This window comes from Aotus nancymaae, unplaced genomic scaffold (assembly GCF_030222135.1).
Source record: "Aotus nancymaae isolate 86718 unplaced genomic scaffold, 86718_ANA_hifiasm-v0.15.2.pri h1tg000020l, whole genome shotgun sequence".
Classification (NCBI taxonomy): domain Eukaryota; kingdom Metazoa; phylum Chordata; class Mammalia; order Primates; family Aotidae; genus Aotus; species Aotus nancymaae.
Genome location: NW_026988432.1, coordinates 56,431,508 through 56,454,867, shown reverse-complemented (window position 1 = coordinate 56,454,867; position 23,360 = coordinate 56,431,508). Strand labels below are relative to the sequence as shown.

The window sequence follows — 23,360 nt, the reverse complement described above, 5'->3', positions numbered from 1 at the left end:
TGTAAGCTTTTGATAGCTCATTGGATAGAAAATAGGTTCTCTTAATCACTTATTTTTTGTCACCTTCACTAACAAATACATAAAATCTATGGTTGAATAGACTCTTTGAGATTTACTGCACACTGAGGAATCCAGGATTCTATCAATAATTCCCTGCCAGAAGCAGTGGCTCATTCCAGTAATCGCAGCACTTTTGGAGACTGAGGCAGACAGATTGCTTGAGCCCAGGAGTTTGAGACCAGCCTGGGCAACATGGAGAAACTCCATCTCTACTAAAAAATAATAATAATACAAAAATAGTCAAGCATGGTGGTACCTGTAGTCCCAGCACCTCAGGAGGCTGAATTGAGAAGATCACCTGAGCCCAGGAGGTCGAGGCTTCAGTGAGCCCAGATCATCCCACTGCACTCCAGTCTGGGCAAGAGAGTAAGACCCTGTCTCAAAATATATATATATATATAATTATCATTTTTATAGCCTTTAGTTATGATTTATAAAAGGTTTATCTTCATTTGGAGTTTATTATAATCAGTTGGCTACCTCTGAACTCTAACTGTCTCTGACAAGCCTTTCTATCAGATAGGTCAAGACTGGGTGAAAAGTTCTTTAAAAGTTCAGAATTCTCTCTCTTTCATTATGTTTCTTTTTTTTTTTATTTATTATTATTATTTAAAAAAAAAAAAAAGAGTCTTGTCCAGGCTTGGTGGCTCACGTCTGTAATCCCAGTACTTTGAAAGGCTGAGGCAGGTGGATCACAAGGTCAGGAGTTCAAGACCAGCCTGGCCAACATGATGAAACCCCTTCTCTACTAAAAATACAAAAATTAGTTTCAAAAGACAGCACTGTTGTGTCAGTTTTAAAAAGTAACTATGTAGTACACCCATGTTCAAACCAGCATTATTCACAATAGCCAAAAGGTGGAAGCAACCCAAGTACCCATCAATGGCTGCATGAATAAGCAAAATTGGGTATACATATGCAATGGAATAATAGCCTAAAAAAGGAAGGAGATTCTGACACATGCGACAACATGGATGAAACTTGAAAACATTACTCTAAGTGAAATAAACCAGTCACAAAAGGACACTATGACTGCACCACTGCACTCCAGCCTGGGCGACAGAGTGAGACCCTATCTGAAAAAAGAGAGGAAAAAAAAAGACAAATACTGTATGATTCCATCTATATGCAGTACCTAGAGTAGTCAAATTCATAGAAAGTACAGTCGTGGTTGCTAGGGGCTCGGGAGCAGGGGAAATGGGAAGTTAGTGCTTAACGAGTACAGAGTTTCAGTTTGAGAAGGTATAATGGTTCTGTAGATGGACAGTGGTGATGGTTTCACAACAATGTGACTGTACTTAATGCCATGTGTACACTACATGCATGTAGCGTTTGCTCAATAAACTGTTATTCATGACTCATTACAATGCCACAAATTGTGCACTTTAAGATGGTTAAAATGGTAGATTCACGCCATGTGTATTTTACTGCAATTTTTAAAAAGCTATACAGAAGCTATTGGTCTTTACTAAATAAAGGAATGAATCAGCCGGGCGCGGTGGCTCACGCCTGTAATCCCAGCACTTTGGGAGGCCGAGGCGGGTGGATCACGAGGTCAAGAGATCGAGACCATCCTGGTCAACATGGTGAAACCCCGTCTCTACTAAAAATACAAAAAAAATTAGCTGGGCATGGTGGTGCCTGCCTGTAATCCCAGCTACTCAGGAGGCTGAGGCAGGAGAATTGCCTGAACCTAGGAGGCGGAGGTTGCGGTGAGCCGAGATCGCGCCATTGCACTCCAGCCTGGGTAACAAGAGCAAAAAAAAAAAAAAAAAAAAAAGGAATGAATCAAAAAAGTTAACTACATATATATAGTTATATATATGTAATTTATAATTTTTTATATATATATATATACAATTTTTCTTTTGAGATGGAGTTTTGCTCTTGTTGCCCAGGCTGGAGTGCAATGGTACGAGCTCGGCTCACCACAACCACCTCTGCTTCCCAGGTTCAAGCTATCTCCTGCCTCAGCCTCCCAAGTAGCTGAGATTACAGGCATGCACCACCACACCCGGCTATTTTTTTTTTGTATTTTTAGTGGAGACGGGTTTTCTCCACGTTGGTCAGGCTGCTCTCGAACTGCTGCCCTGAGGTGATCCACCCGCCTCAGCTTCCCAAAGTGCTGGGATTACAGGCTTGAGCCACCGTACCTGGCCAATTATATATATTTTAAATGCAAAAGCAAACTAAAGGAAGAACACTTTGTTAATTAGAAAGTGACATGTTTGTAGAAGTGATAGAACATAGACACCTAGGTGATTTAGTATTTATTCATTATACAAAGAACTACTAAAGTATCATAAAATGTAACACAGATTATATTTGATTTTTTTAAGAAGGAATTTTTATTATAACTCAATTTGAGTATTAATAGCTAAGCTGTTCAACATAAGTAACTAAGAGTACTTCATATTATATAGCTAACATGCTTTCCTGCAACTATGTTTATTGCATTATCCTTTTTTATTTCAGGATTTCCTGGTCCCAGATGAAGAGATAATTCTACTTCCTGGATATAAGATGCATTAGATCTTCTTACCTTAAAAAAAAATGCAGCAATGATCAAAATACTAATAAATTACTTACAGACTGTATTTTTTCTTGGAGTAAAAGTCCAGGATGAGTAATAAAATTAATGTTCGTGGCTTTTGGAAAAATTGATACTGTATATAGCAAAATAATATGAAACCCAGATGCATGGATATTCTTAACAATTTGAAGAAATCTTCACAGTTTTCTTGGGTTGTTGAGCCTGTAAGATGGCCTCTTCCTGTTTTTTACTTCCGTATCTTGTGTATATATATATCCAGAACAATAAGATGTTAATAACCTCTAAACAAGTAATTCTATTTTTTGGAATCTAAGAAAATAAGTAGAAAATGTGAAAAAGGAAAATAGTAAAATGATAATAGTGGTTGTGTTAAGATGGTGGGATTATGGATAATTTTTGTCATCTAAATATTTGGTAATTGTGATTTTGTTATTTTTAGAATTTTAAAACTATACATAAAAAAGAAAAACATTAGCATTGCCTTTGTGAAAAATCACTTTGTGTGCCTGTGAGTAAATTGCTTGATCTCTCAATTACTCAATGTCTCACTTCCCACTGTCATTGGAAGTCCCCACATCTGGAAAGAGGTAGATGACTTTATGGAAAATACTTTGATTTGGCTATAAATGTGTAGTCAGTACCTGCTGGGGACCAGCATGAGGTTTCCTTTCTCAAAAACCTATCGTGTCTCACCAGCGCTGTAGAATGAAGCTCAAACTCCATAGTCGGGCACTCAGAGCCCCGACCTCTTCCCACCTTTGCTTACCACCTTCACCTACTGTTACTCTTGTTGTATTCTACTAATATTCATTTACACGTGTTTATTAATTAATTTATTCAACAAATATTGAGGGTCTGCCCTGTGCCAGGCATAGTCCTAGGTCCCCACTGACAAGGAGAAGAGCAAAAACCCTAGAACAGTGGCACCCTCATATGGACTGTAGGTCTAGGGATGGAGATGAACGTTCGTCAAAGAGCCACATGGGTAAATGTCAAATTACAAAAGTTGAGTGGTACATGATGTTATGGTCATGTATGAAAGGGCAGAGAAGGTATGTTGGCCCTAGTTTATGGGTAGGAGAGGGTATATTGCCCCTGAAGAAGTGACTATTTGAACTGAGATCTGTTGATAACTCAGTAACCTACACGGGGACTGTCAACCAGCACTCCCCTCTCTCCTGGTTTAGAGGTAGACACACATGCCCCAGCTGGGCCAGCCAGATTCCTCCTGGCAAATCACGTTTTGAGCAGAGTGACCTAGGACTAAAATCATCTATAGCTGCTTCACCCTGCCTGCTGGGCCCTGAAGCAGCTGTCCATAGGTTTCCTCCTCTCGGACTCTAGACCGACTCATTTCTGCCCAGCTCTGGGGATAGTTGTCCAGCTTCCACTCTGATTCAGGAGTCAGCATCCTTCCATTTCTTTTAGCTGAGTTGGTCTTGGTTGCTTGCAATCAAAGAAAGAATCCAAACTCACAGAGGGGAGGTGCCCTGACACAGGGAATCTCAAAAGCCCCACAGTGGGAGGGGACCAGCTTAGCAGGACTTCCTACCATCCCCAGTACCTAGATGTTATACTCTTCCTTGCCATATTTGCCTATGCCATGCCCCTTTTTGGAATTGTCTCCTCTCTAACCTGTACACTTTAATTCTCTGTGTTCGTATCCACATTTATATATTTAATTAATTGATGTATTTTTAAGAAAGGGAGAGGAGGCCAGACATGGTGTGGCTCATGCCTGTAATCCCATCACTTTGGGAGGCCAAGGGGGTACTTTCAGAGTACCTGAGGTCAGGAGTTCGAGACCAGCCCGCCAACATGGCAAAATCCTGTCTCTACTAAAAAATACAAAAATTAGCCAGGCGTAGTAGTGCATGCCTTTAATCCCAGCTACTCAGGAGGCTGAGGCACGAGAATTGTTTGAACCCAGAAAGCCAAGTTTGCAATCAGCCAAGATCCAGTCTGGGGGACAGAACAAGACTCTGTCTCAAAAAAATATAATAAATAAAAGAAAGAAAGACAATAAAAAAAGGAAAGAAAGGGAAAGGAGAGAGTGGGAGGAGGGAGAGGAAAGGGGAAAAGAGAGGGGACAGAAGGACAGTGAGAAAGGAAGAGAGAAAAGGGAATATATCCAACTCAGAAATTTCTTCCCTCCCCTGAACTCCCAGAGCCTGCTCTTGTGCACTCTCTAAATCCTGCCTTGCTTTACAGTTGTGTGTGTGTGTGTGTGTGTGTGTGTGTCTGTCTGTCTGTCTGTCTGTCTTGTGCCCCATTAGATAGGAAGCTCCTTGGGGACAAGATCTTGTCAATTTTCTCATTTTCTCTTGCAGAGTACCTAGTTCCTGTATCTAAACTTAGTAGATGCTAAAAATATTGGTCGTTTGATATAACTAGAAAAAAAAAAAAGTCCTCCAAAGTTCAAAAGTAAAGGGAGACGCAGCAAATCCTGTCACATCTAGCTTAATTACACATTGTGGGTGACCTACTAACAAGGTCCCTTATGAATGATAACTTAAAATGTAATTATTTTTTAAGGTTGATCGTATTACCCAAATTTTTATATTTTGCATTTTTTGAGCAAATAGCTTAACAAGAAGCAGTACAGTGTGATGATCAAATCAGAGAGAGAACTGGTTCCACTTTCTGCTCTCCCACCCCTGACCCAAGTTGTTCTTTGGACCTTGGACATTGAGCCTCAGGATCTTTTTCTGTAAAATGATGATAATATTACCTCCAAGACTGGCTTATAATAAAGGTCTTGTTAAAGTAGTTAGCAAGTCCTTATTTAAAATTTTTAAATATTTTTAATGTTTCATAAAACACATTGAGCGTATTTAGCCATAATTTACTTAACCACACTCTTGTTTTAAGATATGAAGATTACATTTAACATTGTAATATTTTAAATAATTTTGCAAATGTAGATCTTGGAGGAAGAACTTTTCATCAAGTTTAGATTTATTCCTTAGGATTGATTTCAGAAGTGGAATTATTATATTTAAAAAATGTATGGCTCTTCATATGCATAATCAAATAGCTTTCAAAAAGAAAAAAAGCCAATGTACCTTCCTCCCAATACATGACATATGAGAATTCCCATTTCATCACATTCCTATCAAGATTTCGTGGTTTTTTTTTTAATTTGCAAATTTGATAGGCAGAAAATGCCATCTTGTTTGTTTTCGTGTCTTTATGAGTGAGGTTAAACACATTTTCCAGGTATTTTGAAACAGGTTTTGTTCTTTCCTTTTGGGAATTAACTATGCCTGTCCACAGGCATTCCTAACCAGGCACTCTGCTTACCAGGTTTTAAGATGCTCCTTAAAATGCTGTAGAGCTTTTGCCACTACGTAGCCAATGAAGGTAGAACTCTCAGCACTTTCTTCAAGAGGGATCTTGAGTGTGAAATTTGAGGAAGGAAGAATGCTTACGTCTGTCACCATTGTTTCATCTTGTTTGGAAATACTTCCTTCATGAATCCTTGGAACTACCTATGGAAGAAGGATTGTAGAGTAAAAGATGACTAAATCCCAATACATGTTCAATAGTAATTTAATGCCACATTAGTCAGGATAGGCTAAGTTGTGCTTAGGTAACAGACTAGTCCTAGCATTCCTAGGGCTTCATGCAACAAAGATTTATTTCTTGTTCGTGTTATGTGTCTGTTACAAGGGCTCCATACTGGTAAAAACTGACCAGCCTGGTAGGCAGAAGCACATTTACTCATAGCTGTAGCAGACGAATCCATGGCTTTCTTTGTGCCCTCAGCAGAAAAAGAGAATAGTTGAGCACTCATAGGCTCTTCACTGTCTCAGTCTACAAAGAACTTTTTCAGTTTTACTTATGCTTCATTGGCCAGAACCTGCCACATGGCAACATTTAACCACAAGCGGAGCTGGAAAATTTGAGCGAGGAGGTGGGATGTTTGCTGAGTATTACTGTCTGTGCCACAAACTTCATTGCATTGCACCAAGTTTTGTACTGAGTTTTCCTAGAAATTTATAGTTTATGGTTGTATGTGTGATTTTGGCAAGAATCAATGCAAAATTTATGTTACTCTTAATGAATAACACGTATGTTACTCTCGGAAGCCACAGTAGCTCAGGCCAGTTGTCCAGGCACTTGAGGAGGTGAGGCTATGCATTCGAGGCGAGCCTGGGCAACATAAGAACCTCTTTCATTTGAAAAAAATTATGCTACTCTCTGAATGAATTCTCAAGTGCATAGACTTTTATTTGAATCATTCAAATGGAACTGAACTGATGCAACTTGATGTAACCTTAAGAGAATGATTTTAAAATCTTTCCCTTCTCTTTCAGCGAGTATAACATACATAAAAACTGCATAAAGTATTTATGTTTGGTATAAATAATTCTAAAGCAAACACTCATGTAACTGTTATATAACCAGGGGCCATACCATTTTCACTTGCTGGAATTTGTATATTTCTTTGATAAAGCTTCTCTTCAGCACTTGCTATTTTATGAGTTTGTACTTGGCACGGTGAAATAAGAGCTGTTTTGAGAAAAGTAACTTCACGGGCAGTTTAGCAAAGTGGTTACGTTTACTCATTCTAGAGAAACACTGCTTGAATTTGAATTATAATTCTACCACTTACTAGCTGTGTGAGCTCAGACAAGTTGCTTAACCTCCTTTGTGCCTCATTTGAAAAACTGGGGAAGGAGTACTACTTCCCTTATATAGTTAATGAGGGTATTAAATGATCTGACATATGGAAAAAGTTCTTAGAACATTGCCTGACACCTAATAAGTGCTTTAGTGGTAATAATTGTTATAAAAATTTATAATTGAAAACCATAATTTTATATGGAGGTTTTCATATAGAAGTGCCTTTGTTATCAGCATAAAGAATTTTAGATAAATCTGTTAGTGTTACTCAGAGACACTAGAATGGAGGTAAATTGAAGCACAGAATAGACAGTACTGACAATGGTAAAAATTAAATTATTGGCTGTAGCTTTCTAAAGGTTGAAAGCACTGCTAACATTTTTCTTCAAGCTTTATTCTTCAAGACAAGACTTTTTCATCATTAAACTAAAAGTCTACATATGTGAGGATGAGCAAATATATTGAATTATTTTACCTTCCTATAGTATGATCTGATGGAGTTATAGAATAAGAGAGCTGGCAGGGATTGGAACAGTGGCTTTCAAAACTCTTTGACTGTGGTCTGTAGTAACGAATACACTTGATATCATGACTCAAAACACACACGTATGTCTACATGTTTATGTGTTTACACACATATACACATACAAAATGGAAATGAAAGTTCCATCATGCGCATATGACTTATGAAATGCAACGCTTGCTAATATTTTCTACTTTTTCCTATTCTACTTTTTGTATGGTTTTTAAATTTGGTTTTCTAATGAGCTTGCTGTGACTTTCTAAACTTATTTCTCAAATCGTACATGATCCACAACTTTGTTCTTTGAAAAAAGAGAGAAATGCTGGATTATAGAATACCGTAAGTCAAATTTCCTGGAAGCAGTGCCTGAGATTCTGATGGAAGTGGCTTATAAAGGAATGCTCTCAGGTGCAACTTTTAAGGGGATGAGGAAAGCAAACTAGAGAAGTGAAAGAAGCTAAGCAAGGATATGGCTTCAGACGACCTTAGCCTAAGCTTGATCATGCAGGAAGCTCTGGGGTGTAAGTGCACCAAGAGCAATCCTTTGCAGAAAGTTTCAAGGATAAGCAGTTAGCAGCAGCACCAGCACAAGCGGGAGCTGGTAAAAGGGATCCCCAGGGATCTGGGTAGGGCACCAGCATAACATACTACACAGAATATTGCATCTTCAATTGCTCTGCCTAGCAATTTTTGTATCCAGGTCTTTTGGGGAACCCCTCAATACCACCCTCATCAGGAATCACTAGCCTGGTGCATTTGTAGATTAATGTAATGTGTGTGTATTGGAGTGGGGATGCCTTAGGAAGAAAAGTCAGTCACTTTCATGTTATGCAGAAAGTTATTGACTGAATCTGGGAGTCATGGTATCGGTGCAATTTAAGATGGCAATATGTTTTTGTTTTCATTTTTTTTTTCTGAGACGGAGTTTCACTCTGTCACCCAGGCTGGAGTGCAGTAGCATGATCTCAGCTCACTACAACCTCTGCCTCCTGGGTTCAAGCGATTCTCTTACCTCAGCCTCCTGAGCGGCTAGGATTACAGGCGTGCATCACCACACCTGGCTAATGTTTTTATATTTTTGGTAGAGACAGGGTTTCACCATGTTGGCTAGGCTGGTCTTGCACTCCTGACCTGAAGTGATCCACCCACCTCAGCCTCCCAAAATGCTGGGATTACAGGCATGAGCCACTGTGCCCAGCTGGCAATATGTTTTTATGTGAAGAGTAACACATAAATGCTTAATTCTCAAGATAACTCAGTGGCTTTATTGTGTCAGCAACTAATAAGAGCTATAATTTACAAAGCTCTTGTTTTGTGGAAGAAGTCTATACTAGTCACTTTGTAGGTGTACATGTTAAGATAGCTATTATTAATCTCACTTTACAGGTGACAACTGAGGCCTAGAATGGTTCAGGTACTTTCCCAAGCTTACTAAGCTGGTAAGTCTCAGAGTCAAATTTTGAACTCAAATTGCTTTATTTGTAGGTCTTCTCTCTTAAAAACTACATTGGCCAGATTTCTTCAAGGTTACCTCTATTAGTTATAGCCCTATAACTCTAAGCAGAATTAGCCATTTCTGGATTAGAAAGTATTTTGTGTTTTAAATTGATTTTCTTTATAGAGTTTCTTGTTTTCTAAAGACCATGAACTACGTTACATCAAGTCGGCCTGTATGCAGTCACAGTGGAAATATGAATACCCTCTACAGCTTGTTTTCAAATTCAGATACAATTCATAAGTATATTAACAGTGAAATCAAGGTGTGCACATGTCATCTCCGTATCTGCTCTTGGGTCTCGCCTTTACCTGTATTGAATTAAGGATGATCTCCGTTTCTGGAGTCTGGTCTGCCAGTTCGGACACCCAGCCAAATTGCCCTCTCATCTTCTCCACCAGATAGGCAGTGTCCTCCAAGTGGTTCCGGGTCACCTGGAGAATCTGGCCATACTGCTGATTGGATATGTTGACCAGCCTGATGGCCTCATCTAATTCCGTATGCAGAGCAGGTATGTGAGGACAGTCTAGCAAAGAAGAAAGTAACGCAGAGAAGGAAAAGGTCCATGAAACTTGGAGGTGGGTGACATGGGCTTACGTCCCAGCCCTACACTCTCTATTTTCCCCTTTTGCCTGTGGGAGTTGCTAGTTTATGCCTGTTGTTCTGGAGTAATTATTAATGTCACCTACATTGTGTCAAACCAGATCCAGTTTAACTTAATTATATGGTTTTACGTAACAGAAACTAAGCTGGAGACAGAACTTTTTGTTATAAATTCCACATGCCTACTATCTATATTAAGAAAAAATTTGCCAAAACAGGTGACGTCCCTACTATGCCCCTTCTACATCACATCCCATTTATACCTTAAAAAGAACACTACTATTTGATTTGGGATATATATGTCCAGTACCAGTAATTAGTATGGGAAAAAAGGAAAAGAACCATATATAGTAAAGCCACTTAAAATTAAGACCAAACAAGAGATTGAGACCATACTGGCCAACACGGCGAAACCCCCGTCTCTACTGAAAATACAAAAATTAGATGGGTATGGTGGCATGCACCTGTAGTCCCAGCTACTTAGGAAGCTGAGGCAGGGGAATTGCTTGAACCCGGGAGGCAGAGGTTGAAGTGAGCCGAGATTGTGCCACTGCACTCCACACTCCAGCCTGGCAACAGAGCGAGATTCCATCTCAAAAAGAAAAATTTAAGACCAAAAATGTGTAGTTAAAAAAAAAGATTTGTGATGTTTTGGAAAATATTTTATATTTAACCATTATGACATTATAATTATAGCTGTGTGCTTAGTATTAGAACAAAGGAACAAAGTAAATCAAATGCTGATTGAAGAGACAAAATTATTGTTTGATAAAATGTATGAGATTTGTTTATAATAGCAAAACCTTGAAAGCAAATGTACTTCATCTAGGGAACGAATAAACAAATTGTGATAACGCCTACATAGACCAACATACAACAGTGAATTAATGAACGAGAGAAGAATTTTCACTCATTACACTGAGTAAAAAGTCATATTGCAGAAGAATACATAAGAGATAATATTTATATTGTTAAGAAAGAGAAATTGGCCAGGAGTGGTGGCTTACAGTAGTCCCAGCACTTTGGGAGGCTGAGGTGGGCGGATCACCTGAGGTCAGAAGTTGGAGACCAGCCTGACCATGGTGAAACTTCATCACTACTAAAAATACAAAATTAGCCGGGCATGGTGGCATATGCCTGTAACCCCAGCTACTTGAAAGGCTGAGGCAGGAGAATCGCTTGAACCTGGGAGGCTGAGGTTACAGTGAGCTGAGATCGTGCCACTGCACTCCAGCCTAGGTGACAGAGTGAGACTTTGTCTTGAAAAAAAAAAAAAAAATTATCCAGAACTTGGAAATGAGGCAAAAGAATGGCTATTTTTCCTTTCATTTCTTTTTCTTTCTTTCTTTTTTTTTTGAAACAGGTTCTTGCTCTATTACCCCAGTTGGAGTGCAGTGGCGTGATCATAGCTCACTATAGCCTCAAACTCCTGAGCTCAAGTGCTATTCCCACCTTAGCCTCCTGAGTAGCTGGGACTATAGGCTCACACCTCCATGCCCAGCTAATTTTACATTTTTTTGTAAAGTCAGTGTCTCACTATGCTGCCCAGGCTTGCATGTCCTTTCAATGACATACTAAATTATTGTCTAAGAGGCCCACCCAAAGATTACTTCATGATCTAGGGAAGTGATCCTTTGTTGGCTTTACAATTTACTGTTGATTAGGGCCAGACTCCATGAAATTGACTGTAAATTATGGATTGAAAAGTGGCAAATGTTTGTCCAGTAGAGATGTAAATTATCTTGGTCTGATAGAAAAGATAATGGCAACATTTACAGTTTAGTTGCCCTTTAGAATTTTTTCAATTTTTTTAAATTCTTTCTCTTTTTAACTGTCTTGATTGAGTTGTAACCCTTTAGAATATTAACTAATTTATATCTAATTTCATAATCTGTCTCTCCTTGACTGTAAGCATTCCAGTCTCAATTATACTCCTTTGATCCAGCTCTAACACTCTGCTGCTTCCTTCATTAATAAGTGAAATAGTCGGCCGGGCGCGGTGGCTCAAGCCTGTAATCCCAGCACTTTGGGAGGCCGAGGCGGGTGGATCACGAGGTCAAGAGATCGAGACCATCTTGGTCAACATGGTGAAACCCCGTCTCTACTAATACAAAAAAAAATTAGCTGGGCACGGTGGCGCGTGCCTGTAATCCCAGCTACTCAGGAGGCTGAGGCAGGAGAATTGCCTGAACCCAGGAGGCGGAGATTGCGGTGAGCCGAGATCGCGCCATTGCGCTCCAGCCTGGGTATCAAGAGCGAAACTCCGTCTCAAAAAAAAAAAAAAAAAAAAAAATAAGTGAAATAGTCAAATTAACATTTGACATGTGCCCATTTCTTTTCTTCTTTTCTTTCTTATTTATTTATTTATTTATTTATTTATTTATGAGACAGAGTCTCACTCTGTCGCCCAGGCTGGAGTGCAGTGGCACAATTTTGGCTCACTGCAACCTCTGCTTCCTAGGATCAAGTGATTCTTGTGCCTCAGCCTCTTGAGTAGCTGGGACTACAGGTGCGTACCACCATGTCTGGCTAATTTTTGTATTTTTAGTAGAGACAGGGTTTCACCATGTTGACCAGGCTGGTCTCGAACTCCTGGCCTTAAGTGATCTCCTGCCTTGGCCTCCCAAAGTGCTGGGATTACTGGCATGAGCCACCACACCCAGCCAGTCATGTGCCCATTTCATGTTTGTATGAAGCTTATTTTTAAGTTTAAAAATTCTATATTGACAATACAAAAATTAAAATGTTAAACATTGCTATGTATGATGTATTCATGTTTATATATTATATATATATAAGCATATAATATGAGTAAGAAGAAATGCAAGGAAATAATTAATACCAAATTCAAAATAGCAGTTTCCTTTTGAGGAGATGAAGTGAATGTGATGTGGAGGGAGACACAGTGGGGCTTTGTCTATTTTGGTAATGTTCTGTTTCTCAATCTAATTTTTTTTTTTTTTTTTTAAATAAAGACAGAATCTTGCTCTGTCACTTAGGCTGGAGTGCAGGGGCTTGATCTCGACTCACTGCAACCTCTGCCTCCTGGATTCAATCAATTCTCCTGTCTCACCCTCCAGAGTAGCTGGGATTACAGGTGTGCACCACCACATCTGGCTAATTTTTATATTTTTAGTAGAGATGGGGTTTCACCATGTTGGCCAGGCTGGTCTCAAACTCCTAACCTCAAGTGATTCTCCTGCCCTGGCCTCCCAAAGACCCGGAATTACAGGCGTGAGCCACCATGCTTGGCCTATTATATCATTCTTTATATATTTACAATAAAATGCATTTTATAATAATAGTTTTAAGCAGCATGGGAGCACATTAGGATATTCTTTACATTTTACCTTTGCAACACTAAACTTTCATTGCATTTGTACTGTATTATCTGGTGTATACTGTATCCACTGTCTGGTGTATATTGATTATCAGGTGTATTTTAATATATTATCTGATTTACTATGTATTATCTTGTGACATTCAGGGATTATTAATCAAATCTTTTAGCTAGATAGACAGAAATAGATGTTAATGATACATATATAGATGCTTGAGAGGAACTATTTTCTAACAGTTCAGTATATCAAGTGTATATTTTTCTGTTATAAAACCTCTGTTTCTGTATATAACCTTGTAACTGTGGCTTAAAAAATGAATACTTGAATAATGAGGATCATTGATACTTCAGACGTTTTATTTAATCTTCAAAAGATGTGTATGAAGCAGATATATTATTCCCACCTTCCAAATGATGAAACAGGCTGAGAGAGTCCTTGAGTCAGCAATTCAGGATAAAGAGCATTCTTTTTTAATTTTTAATTTTTTTTTATTTTATTTATGTATTTATTATTATTATTTTTGAAAGAGAGTCTAGCTCTGTGGCCCAGGCTGGAGTGCCGTGGCTTGATCTTGGCTCACTGCAACCTCCGCCTCCCAGGTGCAAGCAATTCTTTTGCCTCAGCCTCCTGAGTAGCTGGGATTACAGGTTCATGCCATCACGCTTAGCTACTTTTTGTATTTTTAGTAGAACGGGGTTTCACCATGTTGGCCAGGCTGGTCTTGAACTCTTGACCTCAGGCGATCCACCTGCCTTGGCCTTCCAAAGTGCTGGGATTACAGGTGGGAGCCACCACACCTGGCCAGCAGAGAGGGCACTCTCAACTGCTCTAGGTAACTCAGCAAAAAGGTCCAGTTTATAATCAAAGCTACTTGGAGCAATGCTTTCCAAACCCTTTACTGTCATAAGAGATTCTAGATGTCAAAATTTTCTAATATACATTCTAAGGTGGAGTAGATGTGTCCATTGCAGAAAATTTGGCCCAAGAGGGATGTGGAGAAGTAGATAGGTCCATTGGTATTACCCTGCTTTCAAAAGAAGGGGGAGAAAAGACCAACTATTGAGGTGAGGAGAGGCTGAGAGAGAATGAAGTGGAAGAGAAAGAACAATCCTTGTTCTTGTTCTGTGACTCACGTAAACTGACTCCCTCACTAGCCCAACTAACCTGAAAATTCAGTGGAAATAAGAACCCAGGCTGGTGACATGTAAAAAGGAGAAAGGGGCTGGGCATGGTGGCTCACGCCTGTAATCCCAACACTTTGGGAGGCCAAGGCAGGTAGATCACTTGAGGTCAGGAGTTTGCCACCAGCCTGACCAACATGGTGAAACCCCGTCTCTACTAAAACTACAACAAATTAGCTGGGCATGGTGGCAGGTTCCTGCAATCCCAGCTACTTGGGAGGCTGAGGCAGGAGAATCACTTGAACCTGGGAAATGGAGGTTGAAGTGAGCCGAGATCCCACCATTGCAGTCCAGCCTGGGTGACAGAGCGAGACTCCTACTCAAAAAAAAAAAAAAAAAGAGCAAGGGAGTATTGTTGACTCTAAAAAGATTTAATAATCACTCAAATAATGATCTAATTTAATAGACTATTAAATTCATGGTTTTTTTTGTTTAATTGAATAAAAAAATTAGAAAGGGAACCTTACTCCTTTTGAGTTGCAAAGCATGTAGATGTTTAGAACCTCTACAATGCATTAATTTGCACAATGGAAAGACCTGTTTCATAACAGAGAATATTAATATGCAATGCACAAGCTTCTTGAGCAAGATGATTAAATACAAGTAATATGTTAAAAAGTCAAATAAGTTTTAAGGGTGTCATAATTTTTAATATCATATATGCATACCTGTACATACGGTCCCCAACTTACAATGGTTCAACTTATGAATTTTTGAATTTATGATGGGTTGATTGTGACATAACCCTATCCTAAGTCAAGGAATATCTTATGTTTATGGTTAAAAGTTTGGAAAATATAGAAAGAAGTATTTTAAAACATCATCTTTAAGCTTAAAACCCAAAGGTAACCTTTATTAGTATTGTGGTGTGTCTAATGATACATTAAAAGCCAATATGTTTAAGATATTATGCTGTTTAAGATTGTAACAATTTGTTGGCCCCGCGGGATGGTACATGCCTGTAATCTCAGCTATTCAGGAGAATCCCAGCTACTCAGGTTGAGGCAGGAGAATCACTTGAACCCAGGAGGCGGAGGTTGCAGTGAGTAGAGATCACGCCACTGCACTCCAGCCTGGGCGACAGAGCGAGACTCCATCTCAAAAAAACCGAAAAACAGACAAACAAAAACACCATGGCACGTGTATACCTATGTAACACACTTGCACATTCTGCACGTGTACCTCCTGACTTAAAGTAGACACATAAAGATTGTAACAATTCTATTCTCCCTTTGCTCTGAACAGTGAAATCTGTTGCAAGTTGCTCATTGTTAGATCGAGGAGAGAACGCACAGGGAGGGACGGGAGTTTCCAATGACTATACTTTTTGTTCTTTCTGTTGATATAAATTATTACAGTGGTCTTCACTGCGGGAAGTTAAGGGCACAAGAGCTGTTACTTTGTAGCAAACGAACTATAACCTAATTTTTTCTGAACTTCCTTTATAGCAGGAGTCCCCAACCCCTGGGCCATGAGACCAGCTTGCGGCGGGATAGGAACTGGGCCGTGTAGCAGGAGGTGAGCGGCTGGCGAGCAAGCCTTACTGCCTGAGCCCCGCCTCCTGCCTGATCAGGCAATAGATCTCACCGGTGCACCAACCCTATTGTGAATTGTGCATGCGAGGGATCTAGGCTGAGCGCGCTCCTTAGGAGAATCTAATGGCTGATGATCCTCCACAAACCATGACCCCTGCCCCACCATCTTCGGAAAAATTGTCTTCACCGAAACTAGTCTGGTGCTAAAAGGTTGGGACCACTGCTTTATGGAAGAATTTTATTAGAACCCAAAGGTTATCTTGGGTCCTTTTACAAATTATTCAACTGAGGCCTAGACAGCATAAATGAGTTGCCCAAAATCTCAAGCTAGTGTGGTAGAATTTACCGACGTGTTGATTTCTGTCCTTCCTGTATCTTCCAATTTCTACTCTAAATTTCCTCTCCTAGGGCTTTAGTGAGATAAAATGCAGAAGCATAGGAATCAAAAACTCTTGTTTTATATAAGAAAATTTGTAATTTGGCCCTGGTGGGACGGGAGGAGTGACTTTAGTCAGAAGGAAAAGGGAATGAGGGGAGAGATGGAGGAAAGGGAGAATGATTTCCTTCCTGGGGAAGAAACTGGAAAGGCTACACTGGGAGGGAAAAGGCTTCCTGGGGCTTGGGAGGAGAAGTCACTTTCCCTATTTAAATGCTAATTAGTTAATTAACCCACCAATGGGAAAGAGCCAATGCCACTTTCAAAAAACATTTCACTTGTCTAAACGTTGATTTACAGAATGCGAAGGTTTCTTTCCTGGTGGGAGGAGTGGGAGGGGTGCGGGAGTGGGAGGGGTGGGGGGTGAGGGGTGGGGATGGGGAGGTTCTTTTTCTTTGCTGTAAGAAGGAGGGAGTTGCCCTAATTTGCTCAATGTTTTTCTTTTGCACACATTAGTGTTTGGTCTTTAATCGTTAAAAAAAAAAAAAAATCACAAGAACAATTAGGGAATTAAAGAAAGTGAAAGAATGACATTGAGCACTCCCAGAAGGAAAAGAGCCTGCAAAAAAGTGCTTGGATTGCTTAGAGGACAGCAAATGAATCCACAATGCTTGTGAGAGTGAGATTTTGTCCTCTGTCCAGAATACTAAAGAAACCCTTAAAAAATAGCAATTATTTACCTTCAGACAGATGAGCCTGACATTTTTGGCATTTTTCATGAAATTTGAAACATCCGGACAAATTCTGGCCAAGTTCCCCACACAGTCCTCTGTCCTGCCCAGGTACCATCTTTGAAATCAGGCCTCCGTTGTCAGGGGCTACAGGGAACACAACATTTACACATTAGTGTTGTAAGAGTTTGCACTTTAAAGAACTGGAGACAATGCCACTGATTTTTCTTACCATTGCTTTCAAATCTTATTTATTTCTTTATTTGTCTATTTTTTAGGTAGAGTCTTGCTCTGTTGCCCAGTCTGGAGTGCAGTGCTACCATCTTGGCTCACTGCAACCTCTGCTTCCAGGGTTCAAGTGATTCTCCTGTCTCAGCCTCCCAAGTAGCTGGGATTACAGGCACATACCACCACGCCCAGCTAATTTTTGTACTTTTAGTAGAGACTGGGTTGCACCATGTTGGTCAGGCTGGACTTGAACTCCTGACCTCAAATGACCTACCTGCCTCAGTCTCTCAAAATGCCAAGGTTACAGTTATGAGCCACTGCGTCCAACCCTTTTTTCTATATTTAGACACTGGAATGCATGTTGGTGCAGTCATTTCCTAGGACAACTGGACATCTATTAAAAATTGCACATACTCTTGAATCCAAGAATCTCATTACTAGAAATTTATTATTATTATTTACACGCATATATTAATGCATGTAATTCTATTTTCTAGGGGGAATCATGAAGAATTATGAATAACTATCTTTTAGGAGCAGGACTTGATAAGGTAGGAGAGGGCAGCTTTCATTTATTTTGTTCTTTTACATATTCGAATTATTTTAAAGATAGTGTGTCTTATTTGTATCATTAGTATTTCTGATATCAATAGGATTAAGTAAATAGGTGATTGTGAACCATTTTTTTCTTTGCACTTTTCTCTATTAAGAAAACCCTCTAATAATTATTTTATTTTTTTAAGCTCTAATTGGGAAGAAGTTTTAAAGACATTAGAAATGTCTGTTTCTTAAAGTGAATGTTAGGTATCTATTTTATTACTATTCTTTTTTGCATTTCTCAAATATACACGTGTGTGAGTGTGTGAGTATGCAGATGTATATACTGTTATGAACAGTGGGTCAAAGATTTAGGAAAATACTTAAAGCAGATCAAGTTTTGAGAAGTTGTTCCCCTAGGAGAATTAACAATCCATATAAAAATGTTAATGTAAAAGAGAAGTCTATCCAACAGAAAATTGGCAGTTCTCAATAGAGTGTTCACATTAGGAAACACGTATTACTAATTTACAACCTCATGATTTTCTGTTAGATTAAATCCTCAGCATTTAAAAATGAAACATTTTATTTTGAGATAAATTGCCAAGTCCCTAGTTTAAAAACAGCGAAGCGTCGTTTGACGGAATGGTGTGCCAGGCACCCATTCCCTTTGGTGACTAGAAAGTCAATTTCTCCCAGCTGCTTTCCGAGACCTTCTTCTTTGCCTCGCATAACGCCCTGTGAGGAGTTCCACTGTGAATTTATTTCTACTTTATGTAGTGTTTGCTTTCTTTTTTTTTTTTTGAGACAGAGTTTCACTCTTGTTACCCAGGCTGGAGTGCAATGGCGCGATCTCGGCTCACTGCAACCTTAGCCTCCTGGGTTCAGGCAATTCTCCTGCCTCAGTCTCCAGAGTAGCTGGGATTACAGGCACACGCCACGATGCCCAGCTAATTTTTTGTATTTTTAGTAGAAACGGGGTTTCACCATGTTGACCAGGATGGTCTCGATCTCTTGACCTCATGATCCACCCGCCTCAGCCTCCCAAAGTGCTGGGATTACAGGCGTGAGCCACCGCGCCCGGCCCGTGTTTGCTTTCTTATCTTTTCCGTTATACACTAAATCTCTTGAGGGAAGGGATTTGGTTTTGCCATTTTAATCTTGTCATTCTTCTGTACCTTCTTCTGCCTTTTCACCCAGATATGGTGATGTAATTCTCCACTAATCTGTTCTCCTTTCTCTGGACTGAGCTTCTGGAAGTCAGGGGCTGTGTCATAATCATCATTTTATCTCTAGCATCTATATTAATACCTGGAAGGTACACAAAGGATGACAAATTCCAGGCCCATGTGACACTAATTTTCAACCCTGCACCCACAGCATAATTCATCACCTTACTTAGTCAAGCCTTGACAGAACCTCGGAACCTTTCTAGGAAGCTACTTCCGATTGTTGCTAAGATAAATCATCTACTTTCCCTCCTGCCTGTTTGTTTCCTCCATGGGAAAATTAATGTCAACTGATACTCTCTAAGGAGGGATTAGAACCAGATCTCCTGGCCCCCAGCACTGGTCAAGCTTCAGTAAAACATGATCTCATCTGTTCTTTCCAGAGATTCATGAGACAAGTCAAGACAATTCCAAGAGCTACTTTATTCTCTTTCAACAGATTCAGGAACTGAGGTCCAGCAAGACCAAGGTAGGAAAGAAATATGAGACCAAAATGAAACTATACTAAAAAAAAATAATAATAACATTAATTATCAAGATATTTCTGATTTTCAAATTTCTGCTGTCCTTTGAATGGTGTTCAGAATTCAGTTTTAGCTATTTTTCTAATTTTGGCACCTTAAACAATCATGACCAGTAAGTCCCATCCATGAAGGTTGCCACACAGAACTCGCTTGGTAAATGTTGGTCAGTTACTATTATTATTAGCTCTGTTACAGACCACCACAGATTCAGTGGCTTGAAACAGCACAAACTCATTATTGGATGGTCTTTTAGGTCAGAAGTCTGAAGTGGGTCTTACTGGGCTAAAATCAAGATGTCAGCAGGGCTAGTTTTTTGTGGAGGCTCTAGAGGAGAATTCATTTCTCTACCATTTCCAGTTCCTCGAGGCCACTTACATTCCTCGGCTCAAGCCTGCCTTGCTCTGTCTTCAACGTCATCAAAGTAGGGCCAGATTCCTCTCTTGCAGCCATTGCTATTCATTCTTTTCTGCCACCTTCTTCCACTTTTAAGGACCCTGTGATTACATTGAATCCAGCTGGATAATCCAGAATACCTTCTCTATTTAAAGTCATTTGAGGCTGGGCACAATGGCTCACACCTGGAATCCCAGCACTTTGGGAGGCCAAGGTGAGCAGACCACCTGAGGTCAGGAGTTTGAGACCAGCCTGACCAACATGGTGAAACCCCATCTCTACTAAAAATACAAAAATTAGCCAGGCAATCCCAGCTACTTGGGAGACTGAGGCAGGAGAATTGATTGAACCCACGAGGCGGAGGTTGCAGTGAGCCAAGACCACGCCAGTGAACTCCAGCCTGGGCAATAGAGCAAGATTTCATCCTTACCACCCCCTAAAAAAAGAAAAAAAAAAAAAAAAGAAAAATAGTCAGATAGAAGGAGCCCACTTGAGTTTTCATCTCAGAGGGGAGCAGCCTTCAATTTGGCTTAGTGGTCAATACAATAACAAAGGAGATGCAGATCCTACACTTGACCCTTGTGGCAATTCTCATTTCTCAAACACGGTATCTAATTTCCTCCATAGAAGCCCACAGAAGATATCTCCTGGCTTAAAACATACAGCAGCATTGTGTCTCCAACATGGAGTGCCATGAGGCCTGATTAGTATTGGTGGAAAGCTATTCTTATCTAATAATTCTGTAGTTTGGGGTTTATGAGCATTTTCTGCGGTTTTATGCATACACTTTATGATTTAAGTAATGATTGTAGTGATTCAGAGGAGGGGACTAAATTGCTCTGGTTACATGTGAGAGTGAGCTTCTTCTCAAACTGGGAGTTGAGGATTTCAGATCAATTTTTTAAAAACTCCCTGATGCTTTAGCAGAATAGAGCTGAGCATCCACATGAGCTTTCATAAATGAGGGAAATGGCCAGGCATGGTGGTTCACACCTGCAATCCCAGCACTTTGGGAGGCCAAGGCGGGCAGATCACCTGAGGTCAGGAGTTCAAAACTGTAGTCCCAGCTATTCAGGAGGCTGAGGCAGGAAAATCACTTGAACCCAGGATGTGGAGGTTGCAGTGAGTCATGATCACCCCACTGTACTCCAGCCTGGTCGGCAGAGTGAGACTCTGTCTCAAAATAAATAAATAAATAAAAATAAATAAGTAATAAATGAAGGAACTTTTTTTTAAAGTTCTCAACCTATTAGCATTTTTTTCGTTCTGCTTCGAAAATTTGCTCTAGAAAGAGTTCAGTTCTCAATAATGATGGAAGAGGGATGGTGTGTAGCAGACTTCAAAGCTTCTTTTAAGAGGCTCTGAAACTTTTTCCATAAATTGTCACTTCAAGAAATGTTATACAATGTGACTCAGAAATGTCTATCGTTTCTGAAGCTAAACAAAACTTGACTTTAGTGTAGACATCTAAGTAAAAGTAATCTTTTAATACTTGCCTTTGTCTTGTTTTGGTAAATCTATTGCCTTCAGTGTCTCAGTAATTGTTTCACTGACACTTTCATAAATAGAAAGGCTGAAATTACAAAACAGCTGGAAGAAGTTGGGAATGTCCCAAGGTTGCTCAAGATCTGCTTTTGTCATTGTCTCTTTAGAGAAAGCTGGAAAAAAGTAAGGCTCGGTTAGCTCTGTATCTGATATGAAATGTGATTGAAAAGTCTGGTCAAATTCTTGCTGCATCTGTTTGAAGACGTTAAAACTCCTATTAAAGAGAGAATTCACATTCACAGTCAACTGGCTGAACACATCCTCCATTTGCATCAGTTGTGCATCCTCCTCAATGAGCTTTTCACTGATGGGAAGATCTGTTTCATTATCTTCATGGAAAGGAAATAGAAATTGATATATCTTCCTGAAAAACTGTTCAATCTGCAGAGTAGAGTAGGGGACAGAAATGGAAATAAAATATTAGTTTCTTTCTGGACCCTTCCTTCCTTCCTTCCTCCCTCCCTCCCTCCCTCCCTCCCTTCTTTCTTTCTTTTGAGATGGAGTCATGCTCTGTTGCTCAGGCTGGGTACAGTGGCACAATCTTGGCTCACTGCAACCTCTGCCTCCTGGGTTCAAGCAATTCTCCTGTTTCAGCCTCCTGAATAGCTGGGATTACAGTTGCATGCTGACACGCCCGGCTAATTTTTTGTGTGTATTTTAGTAGAGACAGAGTTTCACCATGTTACCCAGGCCGGTCTTGAACTCCTGAGCTCAGGCAATCCACACTCCTTGGCCTCCCAAAGTGCTAGGATTACAGGCGTGAACCATCGCACCTGGCCCTGGACCATTTTTTATTGTAAATTTTAAAGTCAACTTACAGTAGTCATTTCAAATCAAGAATAATTCTGGGCAAGCTAAGATGAGACAATTAACTTTAAGATAATTTCTTAACCCTCTTATACCTGGCTTTGCCTTTGCCTATGGAAACAGGATCTGAAATTTCTCCTGGCTTGCATTTGCCCACCGATGGCCTAAAAAGGTCAAGTTTTCACTTTGGGAGGCTGAGGCAGATGGATCACCTAAGGTTAGGAATTCAAGACCAGCCTGGCCAACATGGTAAAACCCTGTCTCTACTAAAAATACAAAAATAGCTGGGTGTAGTGGCAGGTGCCTGTAATCCCAGTTACTCAGGAGGCTGAGGCAGGAGAATCACTTGAACCCGGGAGGTGGAGGCTGCAGTGAGCAGAGATGGCACCACTGCCTTCTGGCCTGGGCGAAAGAGCCAGACCATGTCTCAAGAAAAAAATAAAAGAAAGTAATTTGGGTGGATTGTCTGCCTCTCCCTATACCAGCTTCTGTTTACTTGATTCTTCATCCACAAAAACAAATCTTTAAAGCCTCAAGAAGTTTTCATAAGATCACACAACTGAGATCCCCAAATCTCCTGACTTCCTGCTGGTGCTCATTACACCATATTCTGGTGTATTAGCAGGTGACAGTGGCTCTGAAAATAGAGCAGATGCAATTAGTAGTGGGGGCAAATTAACTTGGCGCATTCATCATCTTAGTAGTTGCTCCCTTTGTAATTGAGTATGGCATTGCCAAGCCAGGAGTATACTCTAATTAGTGTGTGCTCTAATATGGAGCATGAAATTCCACTCAATTTTGTATTCAGCTCACTTCTTGAAGGGGAAGGAAAATCTAGCCTAATTGGAGCCTTTAGTGGGGCAGAGCTCATCCTATTCAGGTCAGCACCCTCTTTGATCCTTCTACTCAGAAGACAACCAAAGGGGACAAAAAAGAAAACATGCCAGTCCTACAGAACATACATAGGTAGGGCAAAAGGGGACATGAAGGGGTGTGTGTATGTGTGCACATGTGTGCATGCTATACATAAGGAGGCAAGCATGTTGAAGGTGACATTTGGGAGGCAGAG

At 40.0% G+C, this 23,360-nt stretch overlaps 1 protein-coding gene across 3 annotated transcripts in view; it reads right to left on the bottom strand.

The window, feature by feature from the left end:
* Window positions 1-2,317: 2,317 nt before the first annotated feature.
* CLUL1 (clusterin like 1) overlaps window positions 2,318-23,360 on the bottom strand; it is a 30,713-nt gene continuing 9,670 nt past the window's right edge. For 2 of the 3 annotated variants that reach the window (XM_021673886.2, XM_021673885.2), the window contains exons 5-8: window positions 21,436-21,865; window positions 17,038-17,175; window positions 9,573-9,787; window positions 2,318-6,105 (exon numbers count right to left, since the gene is read on the bottom strand). In XM_021673886.2, the coding sequence (XP_021529561.2) occupies window positions 5,914-6,105; window positions 9,573-9,787; window positions 17,038-17,175; window positions 21,436-21,865 (975 nt within the window). In that variant the 3' untranslated portion in view covers window positions 2,318-5,913. The remainder of the gene's footprint in view (window positions 6,106-9,572; window positions 9,788-17,037; window positions 17,176-21,435; window positions 21,866-23,360) is intronic. The other variant, XM_012445033.2, reaches the window with a different exon arrangement.